Source organism: Homalodisca vitripennis, unplaced genomic scaffold (assembly GCF_021130785.1).
Source record: "Homalodisca vitripennis isolate AUS2020 unplaced genomic scaffold, UT_GWSS_2.1 ScUCBcl_3613;HRSCAF=9238, whole genome shotgun sequence".
Lineage (NCBI taxonomy): Eukaryota > Metazoa > Arthropoda > Insecta > Hemiptera > Cicadellidae > Homalodisca > Homalodisca vitripennis.
Genome location: NW_025779769.1, coordinates 9,410 through 31,333, shown reverse-complemented (window position 1 = coordinate 31,333; position 21,924 = coordinate 9,410). Strand labels below are relative to the sequence as shown.

General features: G+C 32.6%; 1 protein-coding gene across 1 annotated transcript; it reads left to right on the top strand.

The window, feature by feature from the left end:
- Positions 1–1,417: 1,417 nt before the first annotated feature.
- On the top strand, positions 1,418–21,920 carry LOC124372626 (esterase FE4-like). The gene is made up of 11 exons (XM_046831029.1): positions 1,418–1,465; positions 3,141–3,290; positions 5,872–6,009; positions 9,699–9,852; positions 10,017–10,202; positions 10,409–10,614; positions 10,986–11,151; positions 13,296–13,465; positions 19,197–19,374; positions 19,625–19,760; positions 21,412–21,920. Exons 2-11 carry the CDS (start codon positions 3,147–3,149, stop codon positions 21,575–21,577), a joined length of 1,644 nt encoding a protein of 547 aa, XP_046686985.1. The 5' UTR covers positions 1,418–1,465; positions 3,141–3,146; the 3' UTR covers positions 21,578–21,920.
- Positions 21,921–21,924: the final 4 nt, after the last annotated feature.

The window sequence follows — 21,924 nt, the reverse complement described above, 5'->3', positions numbered from 1 at the left end:
GGCTGCCAGCAATACAATTCCGGTTTTTTTTGGGTACTCCCTCGTATAAGGTAGTTTATTATTCATTTCACAATTAATTACTATATATCTTTCATATTGTATCACTAAAAGTAATTATAATTGTTTTAGTAGATAATAATTTAAACATAAATATTATTATTATTATTCCATTTTTGTAATAATAATATAATTTAACTTCATATTATATTTTCATATTATAGACATTTTTTATGAATTATTGCACAGTTATATTCAGCCAAATTAAAACGAAATTTGTGCCTTAGGTACAATTCATTAAAATACTAATTTTATTAAAACGTAATCTATATATATAAAAATGAAACTGTTCGTGTGTAACAGCATCACTCACAAACGGCTGGACGGATTCGCCTAATTTTTTTTTAAATTTGTTCGTCTTGATCTGTAGAAGGTTATAGGATACTTTTTATCCCTTTCCCGATTCAGGATTCCGCCCCACTGGTTACAGAAATACCCGTAAGAAATGCATTGCAGCAAACATATGTTATTAAGTGAAAGAGTCTTTTCAAATTTTTAATCAGCTGTTCTTTGTAAACATATATAATGCGACAAAAAATATATTTATATATAATTTAATTACTACACTTATAGTTTTAAAGCATAGAGTAAGCTTAAGAGAAACGACAAATTTTGTTTAAACTGTTTCTGCAATCACTGTTAAACATAGACTTTACTATCCAGATAATACAATTCAAATTTGACGTAAAAATTCACCTTTAACTGCAATATTTATTTAATATAAACCATGCTCATGCTTGATCAGAAGAGCAATGCAGATATCATAATTACTATCTTACGTTGGCTACAAATATAAAGAATGTTATAAAATCAACCTTAGTTGTTTTTTTTTGACAGAAGTATCAAGAATGTGGTACATACCTTCATAATGCGCCCAAGAAGCTCACGAAGGAACGACTATCAATTATCTCAGCAATGTTTAGAATGTGATAGAAAATGAATAAGTGAATATAGTGTACTGTTTTCAACGGGAAATTGCGTGCGAAGCCGCGGGAAACTTATTGAAATGCGCAGCGAAGCGCGCCGGGTCCGCTAGTTAAGTTTATAAAATCACTCTTATGTGTTGTGTCAGTAATATTGTGTTGCATTTAAATAAAAATCAAACTTCTTTCAAATACCCTTATATTTTCATCAAATATGACCTGCTTTTTAAGAACTAATCAATTTAAATATTGCCGATGAAACTAATGTATGAAATACCTAACATGAGAAATGACAAAGCATACTACTATGTTTTAATAGTGGTTTATGATTTTCCATGAAATTTGATATAATTTATCTCTATAGTGATAAAACACTGTAAACCTATTAGACTACAAAACTGACCTTGCTGATAATATGGTGACAGTTCATGTCAGAAAATAAACTCTACACTTATCTCATGACTGTGCTTGTGATCTAACATCAGGTAAGGCAATATTGCTCTTTATATTACAAGAAAAACAACTTTAAGGATGATTTGAAAAAAATGCACCTATTATTTAATATTGTTATTCATTCAAAAGAAAACTTTATATTGTTTAGAGCAGTGTAAACAGTGGAAAATAAAATGTATATACATCATATAAAGGACTAAAATCACATTTCAAAAATGTAAAAGTCTAAATTTTTGTAATGTTTGAGTCCAAGGTTATGTACACTAATATAAATTTTTTATCATTTATAAATTAGCAAACTGTAGAACTCTCTGTAATTCACAATTTTTGGTTGTTGTAGAATATTTATTACACAAATTAATAAGTTAACGATATTGGCTAATCTCTGAACTTTTATATATGCTGTCGAATTTTTCAATAATAACTTTTGTTCAAAAAAATTATTTCAGTATGTTTATTCAATGTTTCTCCATGTAACCCAAGGGGTATCTAAAAAATTCATTTACCAAACGAATTATACCCCATTGGGTGCACAACATGCTTTATGAAAGCCTGGTGTGTACCCAATCGGGGGTACATATTGTTGTGAACTTATTATATTGCCTGGATAAGTAGAAATTTTTATTATTCTTATTTATTTTATATCTGAATTCAACAACAATTATGACATCTGTTTTTGCCACCCCTGAATCTAAAACAATTATCTGTTGATGGTTTCCTGCTGTACCGTGTAGTATGGTGTCCAGGAAGGAGGTAGTCAGTTGCTCTCCGGGTGTTGTGGGAATGAGTATCCTTGGCTCTTGGTAACTCCATTTCAACTGTCTGGACAACTACAGAGTAGATGTACAGTGCTATGACAGTCATGAGTTTTAAAGTCTTAAAAGCTTCTCTGCAGCTTTCAAGTGGTCCCAGATCTGCCAGTGCCCTTATTGCCTTTTTTTGGAGGAGTAAAATCTTGCTAAGATTACGGGCAGATGTTCCTCCCCATACTGATATACCATACCTTATATGGGATTCAAAAACAGCATGGTAAGTTTAAATCACTCTGCAATCAATCGTAATTCAGTCGATTGAGAAGAAACAGCGCGTATTGCTAGTCAACCATTTAAAATAACAAATTATAACCTCTAACCTGTCATAACAGTGCGACCAAACAAACGAACTAAACTGACCAATCACCACGCGCGGAGTTAGAATTTAACTGTGTTTAGCAAGAATTTCAAATTCCAATTTTAGTAAATGTTTTTATTCAACTTTACCATTTACAATAACAAATTTTAATTAATTTCAAATTATGTACAATGTTTTAGTAAACAAAATATATTTCTATAGTTAAAATTTGTGCAATTCTTATTTTCATTCAATTCCTTGTTCCTATTGTGCAATTTAATAATATTCATATCAATAAATATTCTACCGAGAAAAAGACGTTGTCACGTAAAATCTTCGCCCGTAAAACCGACTTTACAGGCAACCATAATTTTTTTTTATTAATGAAGTTCACACACAAAATGTAATAAAAATTTATACAGCAATGGCTACACAAAACATTGTATATTAAATGTAAAAAAGGTATTAGCATATGCATTCTTCAAATTCAAAGAACAAAATAAAAAGATACTTCTTTATAATACAATAAAAAAGTTATTTATAAAATTGTGACTATAGTTTGTATGACTATTAAAAATTAATGTGTATTACTTTTAGTTTGAAATGCTGGACGAGATAGAAATATCTACAAAACAAGGTAGACTAAGAGGTCTGGTCAAGAAATCAATTGGCAGATCTAACAAATTGTATTATTCTTTTCAAGGAATTCCTTATGCAAAACCTCCAGTGGGAAATTTAAGGTTCAAGGTAAATGTGAATTTAAAAAATATATTACTTAGTATAGTTTAAGAAACATTTTATTTTAACTTAAATAATTATAGAAATGCCCATTAAAAAGATGTTAATTTGAAGAAGAGTTCCAGTGTATAATTAGCATAGTGTATATAATAATGTTTCATTCTAGTTGAAAGAATTTTGATTTCAATACATTTAAAAAATTAAATGCAAACCTTTTCCCTATAGGAAGAAAACTACCAACTAACTTAGACAAACTAGAGAATTGTTTTGTTTTTACACAAGTAAAAGGACCAACAGTATATCATACCTTATATTTATACAAAACCCTATACAAATCACATTTAAATTTTAACACCACAGTAAAAATGATAGGTAATTTTCGGATTCTGACACAATTAATTAATTTTTGGAATGAATTATTATTTAATTAGAACAAATTGTGCTGGAAACTGTTTCAGAACAAGACTTTTTAATAAAACACAGCTTTGTCTCAAAACTAAAGAAATCATGTCTAAAATGAAATTTTATGCATAGCAAAATTCCTAAACTAAAACTTTCTAAAATAAATATTATGCTGGCTTATCACTTGAGGAATACTCATATCACCTGATATTCAGAGGTGGGAACTGCCCATTCCCAAAATTATTTGAGGAAGATGAGAAATCACTGACAAGGGTGTCACACACTTTACACTTAACCTTAAAATCAAATTATATATTTCCAGTTGCAGAACTAAAATAAAAAGAAACATTAATTTAAGAGTGGTTTGCTTAAATTAGTTACTTTAAACACCCTCAGACTGAACAAAATCTGACTGGTTCAGTGTAGATGGATGGCTTGCACGTAATTTAGACTTTTAAATTTAATTAATGTCATAAACTCCTTTCTTCTTGTAATAAGAAAAATCTTCATCTTTATTAAATTGTTGAGAAGCTGGCAGTCTCTGAGAAAGAAGTCATATTAATCATTATTCATAGTTTTTTGGTTAAGCTATAGCCAATCACGATAAAACTCCAACCATCCCTTTCAACTCATCTGTACAGACGAATATGTAATATTGGCAGTTTCACTTAACATAGAATAGTATCTCTTTAAAACAGAATAGAATCTCTTTATTGTCATTTATTAATATACATTGCATTAGACAATGTAAATAAAACTAATACTATCATGCACCATTTAGTCATTACAAACAATAAACTTCTCATTTAAAAATTGAATATGGGATTAGTTATTACTATTGCAAAACAATAATTTTATCTTCATAAACTAGTAAGAGTTTAAAACACAACATTAAGAATAAAAATATATTAATGAAAATTAAGAACATGATAGAATAAATAAATAAAACCACAATGGTATAAATAATGTCAAAGAATTAAACCATAAGACCTACGAACTGTCATTATAAAATATGAATCAATCAAACTGTTTACAGTCATTTTGATAACACGAATTGGCTGAAATTCTCATGATTTTCCTTTTTGCCATGAAAAAACTTGACCGATATCCTTCATATTGCCCCAGAGCATTGTTGCATACAGCAAGTGAGAATGAAAATAACTGAAATAAGAGGATATCATCATACATCTCCCAACACAGTTTTGTAATTTACATAGTAAAAAACAAGCTCTAGATAATTTTGAGGTTAGTGTGGCTTTCCAATTATAGTTTGTAATACAATGTTATTCATAGTAATTTAACTGTTTTAACAGAACATTCTGCCACATTTAACTTTTTCAAAGTGAAACAAAACTTTAACAAAGAGTTGGCTACTTCCATCATTCTGTCACTGCCTCCATGTGTTAACAGCAGCGTAATAAAATGGCTCTCCATTAATTAACTGACAAATCATTCAACAACTGTTATCAGCTCCACTCTAATTCACATGTGATTTCATAATTTTGTTGATTTTTGGTAAGAGATAGGCGAGAAGGCAATTGCATTTTTGTCACCACTTGATTTTGAGGAGTTTTTTTCTGTCACTTTCAGAAGTGTCTGATTGATTCCTCAAGACAGAAAGATAAACTCCCAACTACAATAAAATTCATGCCAGTCTCTCAAGCATCTCTTATTCAGTAAACATATTGATTGTGTCAAGAACCTTCTCTAATTTATAGACTTTTCCAAATAGTTTATTAAAACTCATTAAACTATTTGTTAGTTACTTTCCAATTTCTTGAAAACCAGCCTCTAAAATTCTAGCTTGTGTTTACCAAAGTTAGTTTTTATTGTTTTGATTGTTTACATACCACCATACCATACATACACATTACACTTCTCAAAATTGAGGTTTTTTTATTCAACTGATCTTGAAATAGCTTAAAACAAGTGTTCCTTTATCAAAATTTAAAAACTCATACCTGGGAGGGTACCGTAGTTCTCACTCCCACTGTACTGTGATCATGTGTCGCACTTATCTTCGTCCCGTCGCAGACAAAAATTTCACTTAAACTACTGTCAGTTAGTGCAGCAAAAATGTTTAATAGTGTAATAAGACATGATAAAATACTATCTGAATTTGTACAATATTATAATCTCATAACTCTAAAATTAATTTTAATTTGCATATCGTATGAATATATTTTAGGAACCTGAGCCTTATGGCCACTGGGAAGATACTCGAGATGCCACAAAAGAAGGAGGTGATTCTCTGCAAGAACACATAATATTCCTAAATATACATGGGGGTGAAGATTGCCTCTATCTCAATGTGTATACTACAAAGGTTAGTTTTCTAACTCTTTTTCTAGTTGTTATTACTGTATGTATTAACTTTGACAGTGAATGAGTATTCATACCTTCATATACATCACGTATATAAATACAGTATATATAATATACACACGTGCGCACACACACACACACATGCGTGCACACATGCGTGTGTGTGTGTATATATATATATATAATATATATATAATTTATATATATATTTGATGGGCCAGATGAAGGGCATAGCGTATTTCCAAGTTCAGATGTATCTTGATGAAGCATATTTGTTAAAAACTGAAATCAGTAATTTTGATTGTCAAATTTATACAAATTGAAAAAACTAAAATCTGACTAGTTTAAATCACAATAAATTTAAAGTTTTAATGTAAAAATAATACAGGCGAATTTTGACTTCGATACATAACTCAAAACTGACGCTGCATATTAACAACCGATTTCAATTCTACATACCTCAAAACTGTGACTTCTGTTGTGCCATAAACATTGTACTCGCAACTGGCACCAGGTGTGTCATTCACAATAGTGGACTGCCACCGCGGAGGTGTTTTGTACATGTCAAGGTCAATGTTTCCTTCCCATGCTACATGGAAAACAAAACTTAGTTATTTCAACTTCAATTTACGTTTAAGTCGTTTAGTTATTTTGAATAGTTTTTAAGTAACAGCTGCTCAAAATCCTGGCATTCTTTTTCGGAGACCCTGTACAACCAAGCTTCATATATTTATAAGTTACCTCATGCAGTCTAATCAGTGTTCAACCTCCTATCATGTGTTTTTGAGCATTTCTGGCACTACCCTTTAAACTACAGCCACATTATGATGCCTTAGTTCCAGTAAACTTTGTACTCTTACCTGTACGCAACATCTTTGATGAATCCCCATGCAAAGAAATCTGGTGATGTTGCTGGCTGGCCATTCAATAATTCCTCTCCTACCCAATGAACGATGAGGATATTATTTGTTAAGAAAATCCTGAACATCATAGTGGTGATGTGCTGGAGCATTGTATTTCTGGAATTTATTATGGTTTGGTTTGGAATTTGAGGTACTGCGAAAATTTGCAATATGTCTTATTAAATATGGCCTGTCACTGATTGTTCTTTAAAATATTTACTTTTTGGATGTCTCTTTCATGCATTACTGGAATTAGCATTATCTTTTAATCCTCAAATATGACAGTTATGTCTTTATTATTCCACAGACATGGAATATAAAGTCAACAGTGGTGATGTAATCAGCTGACATCTCAGTAAACATCATCATTTGGCTGATATACATGTTAGTGGCTAATTTGCTGTCATAGGGAGGAAAAAGAAACATGAAAAACTTTTGTTGTCCAGGGCATTCTACACAGTGGATGAATTTATATGAGTGTTTTTTGTATACCCTTCAGCACAGCACACAAGGTCTATAAAGCCCCATTTTAAAAACACGCTTAAAAATATAAAATAAGTTACATTTATATAAGTTTTGTTTGTTTCCTTAGACTATTAGTGTGTGTAATTTGTAATATATTGGTTAAAAACAATAAACATAATGATTATAAATTTGTTCTAAAAAAATACTGTAATTTTGACAAAACAGTGTAAACAATGTAACTCTTTGAAATAGCTCATGTGTATGAGTTTTTAAAGGTTTTATACACAAAACTCTACAGTAGATAACACTTTATTATACAAGGTGTTTGAAAAGTATGGGTATGGCTTCATACTTTACAAACTATAGCAAATAACATCTATAAACTTTGCACAGTGTCATATGGCTATGTAAACTATTTTTCCTTGCTATTACCATGACATGCCAACCATGGGGGGACGGCCCACAGAGGAAAACATGGAAATCTTAAATGAAAGCATGGGTCGAGTGATACCTCATTTGAAAGAGCTCACTTAGTAGAGTTGAATGCCGCAAACCCCATATCAAAAGGTTTATCCAAACATAAATGGCGGGTTGTTTTAGGTACACATTTTGAAGTACATTATGCGCTGCCATTTCTGACTGGATCGTCGTATTCTGATGCGGTAGGCGGCGTTTCACTCTACTAACCAATGTTTTTTCACTGACGTTTTTTAAATAGCAAATTATGTTCATAAATTTATAACACAATAAATGAAACTAAAATGAATTCGTCGTCTTTATGTTAATGAATTAATTAAGTTCTACCATTGTTATTTGTTGGTGAAAGAGTTAACTTACTACTTAATTTTAGAATTAAATATTTTTTGTTATTTTTTATAAATACTAATCAGTGAAAACCATTCGTTAGTAGAGTGAAACGCCGCCTACCGCATCAGAATACGACGATCCAATCAGAAATGGCAGCACCATAATGTACTTCACAATGTGTACCTAAAACAACCCGCCATTTATGTTTGGATAAACCTTTTGAGATGCTGTTTGCGGCATTCAACTCTACTAAGTGAGCTCTTTCAAATGAGGTATCACTCGACCCATGCTTTCATTTAAGATTTCCATGTTTTCCTCTGTGGGCCGTCCCCCCATGGTTGGCATGTCATGGTAATAGCAAGGAAAAATAGTTTACATAGCCATATGACACTGTGCAAAGTTTATAGATGTTATCTGCTATAGTTTGTAAAGTATGAAGCCGTACCCATACTTTTCAAACACCTTGTATGTACAAACAATGTATGAATGTATTTATTTCATCACAATTATGACATATCTTACACAAAATCACAAACATAGGCAAATTTGACCATCACAATTAAAGGCTGTATAGTTCAAAACACTCTTTTTATAATATTGTAAAAACTTTGTATTGGTTATTAATTAAAAATTGTATTTGGTCAATAAGGAAAATTATATAAATTATTTTACAAATAACTACAAAAATGACATTACAACCAATCTAATAAATATAGACAATAAGGTAAAACACAACCTTAAATGGCATAAGTTAAACAGAGGAGATTACAGATTTTTATTAGCTGGCAACTAAGGTGGCTAGTGGTGGGGCTTGAAGCCTCGTAGTGATAACTAAAATTACATCAGTACCAAAAGTTCTAGCAACAAACTTAAACTGAGAAATTTGGAAAATAAATTGATGTAGGGTTCTGTGGGCCCCAGTTTGCTCTTTAAAGAATAAATAACTAAATTCAAAATTTAAGATAAATATTAAAACATTTTTTTAAAGTTTTATCTTCAAGGTTGTACTCATTTATATTTAACTTTATTTATTTTTTAATAATAAGATATTAGTAGAAAACACCTTTAAACTTTAAACACACAATGTAGTTTCCATTGCATTTGGTTTGTAATGGGAATTGCTACAAAATTTGTTAAATAACCCTGATAGAGTTATTTATTTATTGATACTTCTAGCCTGGACACCCGATATATGACTAAACATGTAGGGTAGCAAGAGCTAAAAATAACGATTCATAGTATAAAAATATTTGTTATTCTTTTACTGGCAGGATAAAAGAGAACTCTTGAGCAAATCCTTCTTGTAACACATATTTTTTGAGTTTGAATTAACCGTATCCTTAAAAAATTAGTATTGTTTATTTAATGCTCCATGATTTAAAAATTGTAATTAGGGACTGGAACTTTTAGTGCCATCCATTTCTTTAAATATGTTATTTACTTTTAAAATAATTCTGCTTGGCTCTTAAGCATAAGATTTAATCTTATTTTATTTGTTCCATGATTATACCTTCAGACTGGAGAGCAAGGAGACTGGAAGGCTGTGATGGTGTGGATTCATGGTGGTGGCTTTTTCAGAGGCTCTGGGTCTACTGAAATTTATGGGCCTGACTTCTTGATAGAAGAAGATATAGTCCTGGTCACAATCAACTATCGCTTGGGAGTTTTAGGTTAAAATTAATCTATTTATTACAATGTTATGATATTTATAGGTATCTAATTAATGATAAAAGATAATACAACGTATTTTCAATAAAAATTTAAAACTATTGTTTTTAAATTGCGAGAAGAATAGAAATATATTAATTTGTTATTATTATAATTATTATTTCAGGATTTTTATCATTGGAAAATGAAAAGCTGCCTGGAAACTTGGGACTTAAGGATCAGGTTTTGGCGCTAAAATGGGTACGAGACAACATTGACAGTTTTGGAGGAAATCCAAACAATGTGACAATATTTGGGCAAAGTGCAGGAGGGGCTTCTGTACACTACCATCTGCTGTCTCCACTGTCTAAAGGTGAATATTTTGTTACAAAATTAACCATATTCTGTATTCTATCCACAAAATGAACCATATCTCCATGTATTGTTTCTTGTTAGCAAACATACTAGAATTAGAACAGAACATTGTTTAAGACTCATCTTATAAACTCTCATGTATATAATATTTCATCTAAGGGTTTGTGCTCATAAAGTAAATGACCAATCATACCTTGTTTGTAGAATTATTTCACAAAGCCATATTACAGAGCGGAACACCAATGTGCCAATGGGCGTTTCAGGACAAGCCCAGAGAGAAAACTTTCCTGCTAGCTAAAGAACTTGGATGTAACTCTCAGGACCCTGACACTGTTCTGGAGTTTCTCATGAATGTTCCTTGCTTGGATATCCTTAAGGCTCAGGAAAGACAAACAATACGAACAGAAAAGGTAAGAACAGAAAAGGTAAAAGTGTCTAGAAAATAGTAAGAATACCTATTTAATTAACTGTATGTATACAAAATTAATATTGTTTATTTAATTTCCCAAGATTACAAAAATTAAATGGCGAGTCTATCCTATAGTGTACCATAAGAGTTAAAAAAAAACTCAAGCTAACATATATATTCAACAACTTTTAAGTACATTATTTAGATTCTATAGTCAAAACATCTATTATTTTTATTGTTACAAGCGTATAATTTACTGTCCAGTGTTTTTTAGGAGGGAAGGGGATGTATCTTAGCATCTGATCATTCTGGCGATTCAGAAAGAGTAGTTCTTATAGTGTTTAATGAATGCAGTTTGCTATATTTTTTCAGGAAAAGATACAAAAGTCCACACTCCTCTTCTTACCTTGTGTTGAAGTATCTGGTGATGCTCCCTTCTTACCAGATTATCCTCGAAAAATGATGGAGAAAGGAGAATTCTCCAAGGTCCCGATCATAATGGGCCTCACTGACCAAGAGGGATTGTCAGCTCTAGCACGTATGTAAATGATTGTTTTTTGAATAAATAGATCATGAGTTGAATAAAGAACTTATGTAAATGACAGTAAAATGCAACTAATGTGCCTAAGTGTTCAAATATATCACATCCAATACTAATAGTTATAGGAAAATTGTGTTGTGTGTGTGCCAAAATTAGACACTGATTCACTCAGTATCCAAAAGTATTAATACAACACTTTATATAAAACATTGTTATCTTAATATGGAGTGATCTAATAATTTAATATGAATGAAAAAAGATCAGGATCTTATATAATGTGTCTAATATAGTATGTAACATTTTGTAAGAGGGTTTTTCCTCACGCATTACAGTCCTATCCTGCGGGAAAACCCCACCTCTGCACTAGTGTGTTGTAAGGGGGTCTAACTTGGGTCAAAAAGTAAAGTTTTAAACACTGGTTTGCTTTATTAAACTATATCGCCATCCATGTACAATATTTACACTTGAGCTCTCTTCCTTTAATCCTAATATTTACAACTTGATGTTTCCTTGAGTACTCCTGTACTGGACCTGGAGCTGGGTGGCCGAGCTGGGTATCGAACCACGATCTCGTCAGGTTCAGTCCTTAGATCAACTGGTTGCCCCCGTAAGCTCTTTAACTCCCATTGAAGTGCTCGAGATCTAGAAACAGGCTTTGGAGAATGGTATAGTTGTCATGACTCTATGGTCCCTGGTTGAAACAATGGCACACGATGTTCCCTAGCTCGATGTCCTCTGGACTAACTGGCAGACCATCACATCCAAAATCATGATTCCTACGAGTACTTCTGATCAGGTAGCGATCCTGTATCAGACTCATTCTGAAACACACATAATCTATTTTTATGTGCCAGACAACATGTGGAGGGTGAGGTCCATCCCTATCTAACCACATCTGCTACTGATGACAGCAGTAGCTCAACACACCCATCCTACTAGTCAGGCCGCTAGGGTCTGCCAGCTCCATACCAGTTGCTTATGTAGTAAAGAGGGGGAGGGGAGGATGTCTGGCTTGGTGGGGGCTGGCAATCAGTAGGGCAGAGTTTGACTTGTTACTTATATTTTTACTCCTTATTAGCTGTACTGTACAATATTTGCAATATATATCTAGTAGAGTAAGTTTTAGTTTTTAATATTCAGCACTCCTTGCTTTCTTTGAAATAGTTCAGAGTAAAATTAATACTGATGAGCTTATCCTGTGACCATGGACCGTCATTGTCCGATTTAAAGCCTCTCATTGGTGGAGACATCGCGTGGTCCTGTCTGTACCTATGTCTGCTGTCCATGAGCGTCGCTTAGACACCCGAACATTCAATTGTACCATCGGAGCCTTTCTGAAGATGTGGTCCGGTCGCGGTCACTCAAAGTCTCACACTTTGTTCTTTGGTTGGCAGAGTTGTGCTGCTCCGGGTCTCTATGCCCTCTTTTCTCATATTCATTGTATAGTGTCTCATTGGTATAATCGGAGGTGATGGCACGGTAGCAGTCACTGCAAAGCGTACTTTGGTAGCAGTACTTTGTTCTTGTGTAGTCTCGTATTGAAGCTCACCCTGTCTGTCTCTCTTAGTCAAAGTAGTGCCATCTTGGTTTCGATGCCCTCTTTTCGTACTCCTTAGTGTGTGTATCGTAGCTCCCGTCGGAGGTGACCTCTGGTCAGTTACCCCTTTGTTCTGGTGATGGTTCACTCTAAACTTGTTCCAACCCAGGTGCCAGTGACGATTCTCAGTGAAAGTTCGTTCGTCCATGGATCCTACTGTAGCCCTGGAGGAGCTGGAAGCCTCCCCCCCCGGACGAAGCGAGGCAAGAACTAAGATCAACATCGGTGATTTGGCTTCTATCTTCAAGTGCACCCTTTCTATCTCATGTCTCACCTGTCCTTCCATCTCCGGATGTAATTGTTCTCAATTTTAATTTTAACTGTAACTTTATCTCCAGGAAACATTTTGGTCCTCCGAGTCAGGATGTCTAGGTTTCTAATTTTATTTGTAACTCTCTTTCCCACACTTAACATATACTATTGTATGTGATTATTTGTCGGTCCCTAAATATTTCCATCCTAGTACCAATACCTAGGAGCCTCAAACACTTTGTTATAGTTTAATAACACAGTCAAGAAGTTAAAATCTCACCGTATGTTTCAGATGGAGAAGTAAAGTGTGAAAAAATAAATGAAAACCTGTCAGTGTTGGTACCTCATGACTTGGCCATTACACCTGACAGTGAAGAAGAACTTAGATTAGGTAAGGAGATTCTGCAGTTTTATACCAACACCGACTCTCTCTCCTGGGATGTTGTACCTCAGTATGTGGATGTAAGTTGATGGTTACTAGAATGTAATATTATATATCAACTGAATAGTGATTGTACGTATTTCACATTTTAATCCTAGTTTTATTAAGTTGTATTACAGAGAATTTCCATTATTTTTAATAACATATGTACCAATAGAGAAGAAATCCCAGAATCAGAGTTGAAATTATATTAAACAATTAGCACCGGAAAGATCAAACTCAGTTTTGGAAACAAGAGATTGCATAATGTAATTTGTTCTCTCATACTTTTTTATTATTTGTGATTTCCCGTTACTGGAAAATGTTCTATAAAAACTTGTGATTAATATCAATAATTGTCTCTCAGAATATACAAGTTTAATTAATTATACATAAAATATATTACAAGTATGTACTGTACAATCTGATGTGAAATTTACAATGCTTAAGAGGTTGCAATTGAGCTAATTGTCACATATTTACTTTTTAAGCTTATAAATTCAAAAAAATTGGTGATACTTTAAAAGAATATGAGTCTAATAAAAGAACAATTTACTAAATATAATTTGAATTTATTATAAGTGAGTAGTTGAGTTTATACTTTTTAAATTGTTGTCTCAGGAAATATTACTAAACTAAGTGCGTAAACCAACTCAGAGAAGAAATCTGTCAGTCTTTGAAGGGCATATTTAAAAAAACAAATTGGTTTTATTCTTAACTACAGGTGTAGCCTTAAAACCAAATTTTACAAAGACGAGACCAGTTCTGCATGCATTAGGATAAAAAATGGAAAATAAACTGAACAATCTTGAAAGTCAAGCAGTTATTACAAAAGTGGAATATTCTGAGTGAGGTTCACCTCTTGTAGTGGTACCTATGTGGATGTCAGAATATGTGTTTATTTCAAATTAATTCTTAATGCTCAACTAATTGATTCACATTATCAATTCAAAGAATTGAAGAAGTTTTTTATAAAATGAAGAGCGGAAAATACGTTTCTACCTTTGATGCTTATAAAGCATATATACATTTGGAGGTCAATGATAACAGCAAAATGTTTCAAACAATATCTACATATAAAGGAACTTACATGATGAATCAATTTGCATTTGGTATTAAAAGTGCCCCAAATGAGTTCTGAAAGTTCATGGATGATGTCACTTTAGATCTGGAAGGGACAACTGCATATTTTGATGACATAATAAGCCAAGGATCAACGTACAAGAGTGCAAGAACAGACTCATAAAGTGTCAACGAATGAGGAATTAAATCTCCATTTGAATCTCGAGAAATGTAAGTTCTTTGAACAAGAGATAACTTACCTTGGTTATTTAATTAGTGCTAATGGTCTGAAGAAATCTTCAGTTAAGGTGCAAGCTATAACAGAGGCTCCTCGCCCAAGTAGTATTGAGGAGCATAGGAACTTTCTTGGTCTTACAGCGTTCTATTCAAAGTTTATTCCTCATGCATCTACATTCCTACAGCCTTTTAACCATCTTTTAAAGAAGGACTTCAAATTTAAATGGAATTCAAATTTTGAAATTGCATTCAACAGTGGAAACAGGAAATAGCAAGTGATAAGGTGCTTGTTCCGTTTGACCTGAATCTTCCTCTAACTCTGGCTACAGATGCAAGTTCAATTGGATTATCTGGTGTGTTATTACACAAAACATCCTACTCCATTTATATTAGCTGAAAGGGGCTACTCACAGTTGGACAAGGAAGCAACTGTCATTTTCTGATCCTTTCAAAACTTTTACCAGTATTTGTTATGGAGGAAGTTTACACTTGATGTGGATAACAAACCAATACAATCCATTTTTTATCCAAACAATGCTCTGCCAGCAACAACAGCTTCACGGTTACTCCGCTATGCAACATTAATAAATGGGTTCAATTACACAACTGTACACAGGTGGTCAGATAATGAAGTGCTGACTATTTTTATAAATTACCTTTGGTTGGAAAATATGAAAAAATGAATGAAGAAACACTTATGAATGAACAGATTATAAATTTTATTTCAATGAGAACAATTACCCATGATGTTATTGTACAATTTATAGACTAAGATCAAATTCTATCACAACTAAAAAGAATCTGGGAAAGAACAAAGCGTAATCTTGTTGTTGTGAGTTTAATCTTCACAAAGGAACATTTTTTTGTGGACAAAGAGTAGTTATTCCTTCAAAGTTGCAACTTGAAATCCTTTCTGAATTACATATTGATTATCCTGGAACTGTAAAAATGAAGGCCCTTGCTCATAAATATTATTAGAAAAATATTAACAGGGATATTGACCATACAGTAAGAAGTTGGGATGCATGTTGTACAATTAAGACCACCCCAAATAAGGTGCTTTTACATGTGTGGGATCAGCTGGAGAAGAGTTGGCAGCGCGTTCACATGGACTATACAGTTCATACAAGGGATATCACTTTATGATTCTTGTCGATGCCAAATTAAAGTGGCCAGAAATCAGAATAATGAACTCTCTCCAACTTCAATTTTTCAAATTGGAATGCTTAGTTAAATATTTTCATGAAATGGTGTGCCCAAAATACTTGTCAGTGATAATGCCACGATTTTTACTTCATCGGAATTCACATGTTTTTGTGATCAGAATGGAATTGAACAGAGATTTGCTCCTGGTCGTCCTAGTACCAATGGACAAGTTGAATGTTAGGAAGGAAATAGGATTTTTCAGACATTTGACATCGTTCAGTGATACAAAAAATCGGTAAAACTACTTTTTGATGATCTCTTCTTCAGGTAAATAACTAACCTAACACATAATACAAACTAGGTTAAAAATAAACTAATCATACCAGAGCGTTGTGATATGTGTAAGTTAGGAATAACAACCACCACGTTGTGTGTCAACATCTAAAACATGCACTTAATAAAAAACTAAACACAACACTAATTATTAAAACTAAACTACAGAAAATATAGTTCATAATAGGTCTGCATTCGTTGACCAACCATCTATGACTGTCATCAGTTTTCCTGCTCACAACTCTCTGTGTACCAATCATATACAAAATTAACTTATATTGACCTTTTTTTAAAAAACTTAGTTCGGTGCCATGGCAATGACTCATCTGTCTACTGCGTGGTGGATTTAAATTTTATAAATTTTCAGTTTTTATACTTTTGCATATTTTGAAACTTCACATTTGTTTATTCCATTATTTTCCAAACAATTTACATTACATTCATTACAACATTACAACTCAAACATTACATTCCAAACATTATTTTTCCATTATTATATATTTTCCAAACAAGGAAAACCACATCAACCTCCAAATAGACAATAAAATAATAGACGACCCAACAGAAGTTTCCAACCATTTCAATGATTTTTTTTCAACAATTGTTGAAAGGACACTTAAAGATTTTGACAACACAATAAATAACAACATACCAGATTTCCTACCAGCAACAAATCATGTTTTTCAATTTAGGCGGGTTACACTGGACGAAGTTGAAACAACCATCCAGTCATTAAAGCCTAAAACCTCATTCGGAATTGACGAAATATCAGCTAAAATGATCAAAAATTGTAAAAATGAAATATCACCACCCCTAACAGAACTGATAAATAAATCACTCTCACAAGGCATTTTTCCAGATAAATTAAAAATATCAAAAGTCTACCCGAAATATAAAAGTGGACCAACCACAGAAAGAAACAGTTACAGGCCAATATCCTTAATTTCAACATTCTCGAAAATAATAGAGAAAATAGCGCTCACCCAACTCATACACCATCTACAACAACATAACCTCCTCAACAATCAGCAACATGGTTTCTGCAAAGGCAGATCGACAACCACTGCCATAATCCAACTTACTGAATATATCTTAGACCAACTTGAAGAAGGATGCACTGCCACAAGCCTCTTCCTCGACTTCAGTAAGGCGTTCGACTGCCTGAACCATGAACAACTTATCTCCAAACTACAAGGGCTGGGTGTACGAGGAATGGCGGCGGAATGGTTCAAGAGCTACCTTTCCAATAGGACACAGCATGTGGAAATAGCCTACACAATGGACAACACCAAACACAAGACACTTTCCAAAGCCACCAGTATAAGAAGAGGAGTGCCGCAGGGGTCAGTACTGGGGCCAGTTCTATTCATCCTCTTTGTTAATGACCTGCCTGGATGGATAGGTGAAGCAGGCCACAATATAATGTATGCTGATGACACAGTACTCACTCTCGCCGACAGAACAACAGAAAGGCTAGAACTAACAACCAGCTTGCACTTCCACAGAACAAAACTCTACTGCTCCTCCAATGATCTGGTCCTAAATGAGAACAAAACCGTACAAATGACATTCACCACTAAGCGCAACAACACAAATGTATCACTACCCGGACTACAGACACAAACTTCTACAAAATACCTAGGCATCATAATTGACTCCAAACTATCCTGGAAACCCCACGTCGATCAGCTTAACAAGAAATTATCCACTAGCCTGTACACCATAAGAAGAATTAAGCAAGTATGCAGTCCAGATGTGGCCAGAGTTGCTTACTATGCCCTTTTTGAATCGCACCTCAGATATGGTATTGCAGCATGGGGAGGGGCGTCAAAGGGCAATTTAGATAAATTACTTGTAAAGCAAAAAAGAGCAATTAGATGCCTAGCCAACTTAAACTACAGGGACAGCTGCAGGGAGTCATTTAAGGACCTAAAAATACTCACAATAGTATCACTTTATATAAGGGAAGTCATCATTCACACAATTACAACAACACAGCCAAGACACCGAGATCTACATCAGCACAACACCAGACACGCAGCAAACTTCACCATCCCACAGCATCGCCTGAGCCTGTTCGAGCAAAAACCATCTTACAAAGGTGCCCTCTATTACAACAACCTTCCAGAGCACCTCAAGAGAGAACAGCCAAAAAACTTCAAGAGGCAACTCACAGCATGGCTTCTGGAACGGCCGTTCTACTCAGAGAATGAGTTTATGGACTTGCTCCAGTGAATTGCTGAAATTTATTATAATTTTATTTATTGACCATTTGACGTGTAACTGTTCTCAAAGAATATGTTAATAAAGAAATTGTCTAATTATTCTATTATTATTAGTCCATTTAAAAAATTGATTATTTGTTATTTTCTATAGAAACTGATATGATATATTCATTAAATTTCAATCTGTTACACAGTACATTTAACTTAACTTTATTCGACGAGTTAAGAGAACGTTTAAAATTATGTTGGGTAAAATTATAAGTTTTTTGACCTACAGAATTCTTTTTTTAGAGATAGACTTAGTTCTATTTCATATAAAAGTTTTTATAATCTTGTTTAAAACTCTTGAAAAAGTTAGATGCCAGAATCGTTAAGAAGTAAAATGAGGAATATAAAACATGTTCAGGATATTTTCACAAGTTATACCTTTATACCTCTTGTGTTATTGGTTAACCATTCATCTTTAGTTTTAGTGTTGTGTATGAATAGAATGATGAAGAAAATTATATATTTTTTACAAAACTCTTTTTTTGGACCAAGAATAGCCTAAATTTATATTTACAAAAAATACTTAAAATTTACTTTTCACCTAATTTTATCACACAGTATATTAAAACTCTCATCACCATGTGAAGATTTGTGATAATGATAATACCACTTACTGTGGAGTAAAATATATTTTGATGCTAAAAGTGTTAATAAATAAAAACAAATAATGTTTTTCAACAATTTCTTGGAACTGTGATACTAAAAAATGTTTATATTTCAGTATATGTCTGATATAGCTTTTGCCAATGCAGAAGAATTTTCTCGAAAGTGCTTTTTAAAGCACCAGACAGCTCCTGTTTACAACTATTTGTTTACATACTTCAGCCCCCGAGCCTTCTCAGTCAAAATGATACAGATGGCATACCCAGACCATGAAGCTGATCAGTTCATCGGATGTGGTGAGTTTATTGATAAATAGGCAAATAAGGAATTGTAATATTGGTGAACTATTTTCTGATTCATCATAGAAAAATGTTTTAAATGACAGATGATCATTATGACATGTAATATTTAGTGTTGGCAAAAGTTATTCTGGAAATAAATCATGTGAAAATAGTAATATAATAAGAAAAACATTATCTTTTTATTCTAAATTCAAAACTATAAAATTTGAAAAGGGCGTAAAGCTTTTTAATTTCGTTGTTTCAGGTGCAAGTCATGCCGATGAGCTAATACATCTGTTCAAAACAAACATTGATAAAATCCCCTTCACTTCTCCAACTGATGATGACCAAGCATTAATGAACAAGCTTATAAAAGCATGGACAGCTTTTGCTAAAACTGGGTAACTTTCTTTTGCGTTTGTTCAACAAAGTTAATGTTATTAACTATGAACTAATATTAGTACAACACATTCACTACCAAAAGAATACAATAGTATCCTTATAAAAGTGTGTATGTGTGGTGTGACTCATAATAGTAGCCAAAGTGTTAAACCTAAAACTAATCAAATATTTCAACACATATCAGGAGTAAATTATTTTATAAATTTTGCATCCAATAATTATTACAGTTCTGTAAATTCTACAAAGTTTTGTTATTGATCACCCAGTTTATATTGTTTGGATGATAACGTATTATGTATTTATTACCCAACTTAAGTATATTATTTGGGGGAGTTGTTGTTTTCCAATTTTCACAACTTGCAGAATAAGATCTTCCACCAGACAGACATTACTTTGGTCCTGGAAAATCCTCTATGCTAGTCTTCTTACTCAAAGGAAACTTGTCATTTAAATAGCTATACCCTGGGGGAAAACAACACAAGTATTATAGATATCAGAAAAAAAGATGAACCATATTAAGTAGATTTTGCACCCACTTAAATAGATATTATACTTGGATAGTCAAGAGCCGACAGTCCTCAGATCTGCCCTGTAAATACAGGGCTGACTACCAAACAGTAAATAATTGTCCTTTCAAAGGGGTATTGGCGACGCCAATGTTGAGTTTGCCTTGTTGCCATAATCAAGAAAATCTGTCAAAAAGTGTATATTTGTGGCCATTGTAAGATTATTTTTTCTTGTTTCCCAATCTATAAAATGTATATACATACAAAGATCTGAAAAGCCTACTTCTGTCAAAAGAGAACTAAGATGGGTTTTATAACAGTCTTTAAATTTATAGCAAAAGTCTTTATTTATAGCAATAGTAATTTTGTCTTTTATATCTATTATGTAATTTTTGCTCAAATGTACTGTTAAAAGTATATTTTTACTAAGCTTTGTAATTTTCTTATCTGGATATTTTCTTACTCTGTGCTCAACAGCGGTTGCAGAAAAGGTTGGAATAAGAATTTTTGTTACTATCAAGCTTACTCTATGCTATCACATTTTAGATGTAAATAAACTGAAAGTAGTAGTAAAATTAATTAAATATATGGTTGTGTTGAAATAAAACAATGTTTATGCAGAATAGTTAAATCAATTTAACAGGCTCTTTTAATTAATATTTCGTAAAGACCAAGAGGGATTTTTTAAATAAGAATAGGCCTATGTTCATACCAGGGACCCTAAGAATGTCCATATAAAATTTCAGTACAGTCGGTTAAATCGTTTTCATGTGAAAGCAGAACAAAGAAACAAAGTCACTTTCGTATTTACAATCAATATTATTAGAACAATCTTGACTTAGGACAACAAAAAATAACTTCTTGTTGTTTAATAAAGTTGTTTAAAGGGGTTTGGATTTAGATGTATAACAGAAAGAAAGTTTTTATTTTATTTCCTTTTTTCCATTTACTCAGATGTATCTTGTAAGAAATATTGAATAAATTCAATTTTAGAAAAATCTTTTTCAGTTGCTATCAAAACCAATATGATTGTATTCTATACGATAAAATAAAGCTATTTTAAAACTAATGAAGTACAAAATAATTTATTCATTAAAAAAAATTTTTTATCAATACTAACTAATTACGATTTAATTTATTTCAGAAACCCAAACTGTGTGGAACTCAATGTAATATGGAAAGAAGACACTATCCAAAATCCTTGTTTCATGGAAATAGGAAAGGTTTGGAAATCTACTGACGGTATCTTATTTCCTGAGAGAATTGAGTTTTGGAATAACATTTATGAAAAGTACTCATATTTGTACTGAACAAAGAAATCTGTTTGTACTGTAATTTATAAAATGTTCCTAGCACTGTAATGATTGTAATATGGTTTCATTATAATAGATCTCATAAATCATTTGTATTAATACACCTTTGCTTCTTGTTAAATGAAATTAATTTCAGGAATTACAAGATTAAGAAAAAGATTGTACGCATCTTCCTTGATTCCTAGGTGATATCCTTATAGTAAAGTACATCTGCTTTACAAAGAAGCAGCATCAGCATCCATTTCCTCTCAAACTTATAACTCCATTTGTATTGTAGAAAAGCACAACTTTGAATTATATAACAAAATCTTTTATATGGGAATAAAATGAATGCAACATTTGCT

What these genes read in the sequence shown, in the direction of transcription:
- LOC124372626 (XM_046831029.1), top strand. Translation starts at nt 3,147, where the DNA reads ATGCTGGACGAGATAGAAATATCTACAAAACAAGGTAGACTAAGAGGT. An exon ending in TCAATGTGTATACTACAAAG is followed by an intron (nt 6,010 to 9,698) that starts GTTAGTTTTCTA and finishes TTATACCTTCAG; the next exon opens with ACTGGAGAGCAAGGAGACTG. An exon ending in GGGATTGTCAGCTCTAGCAC is followed by an intron (nt 11,152 to 13,295) that starts GTATGTAAATGA and finishes CGTATGTTTCAG; the next exon opens with ATGGAGAAGTAAAGTGTGAA.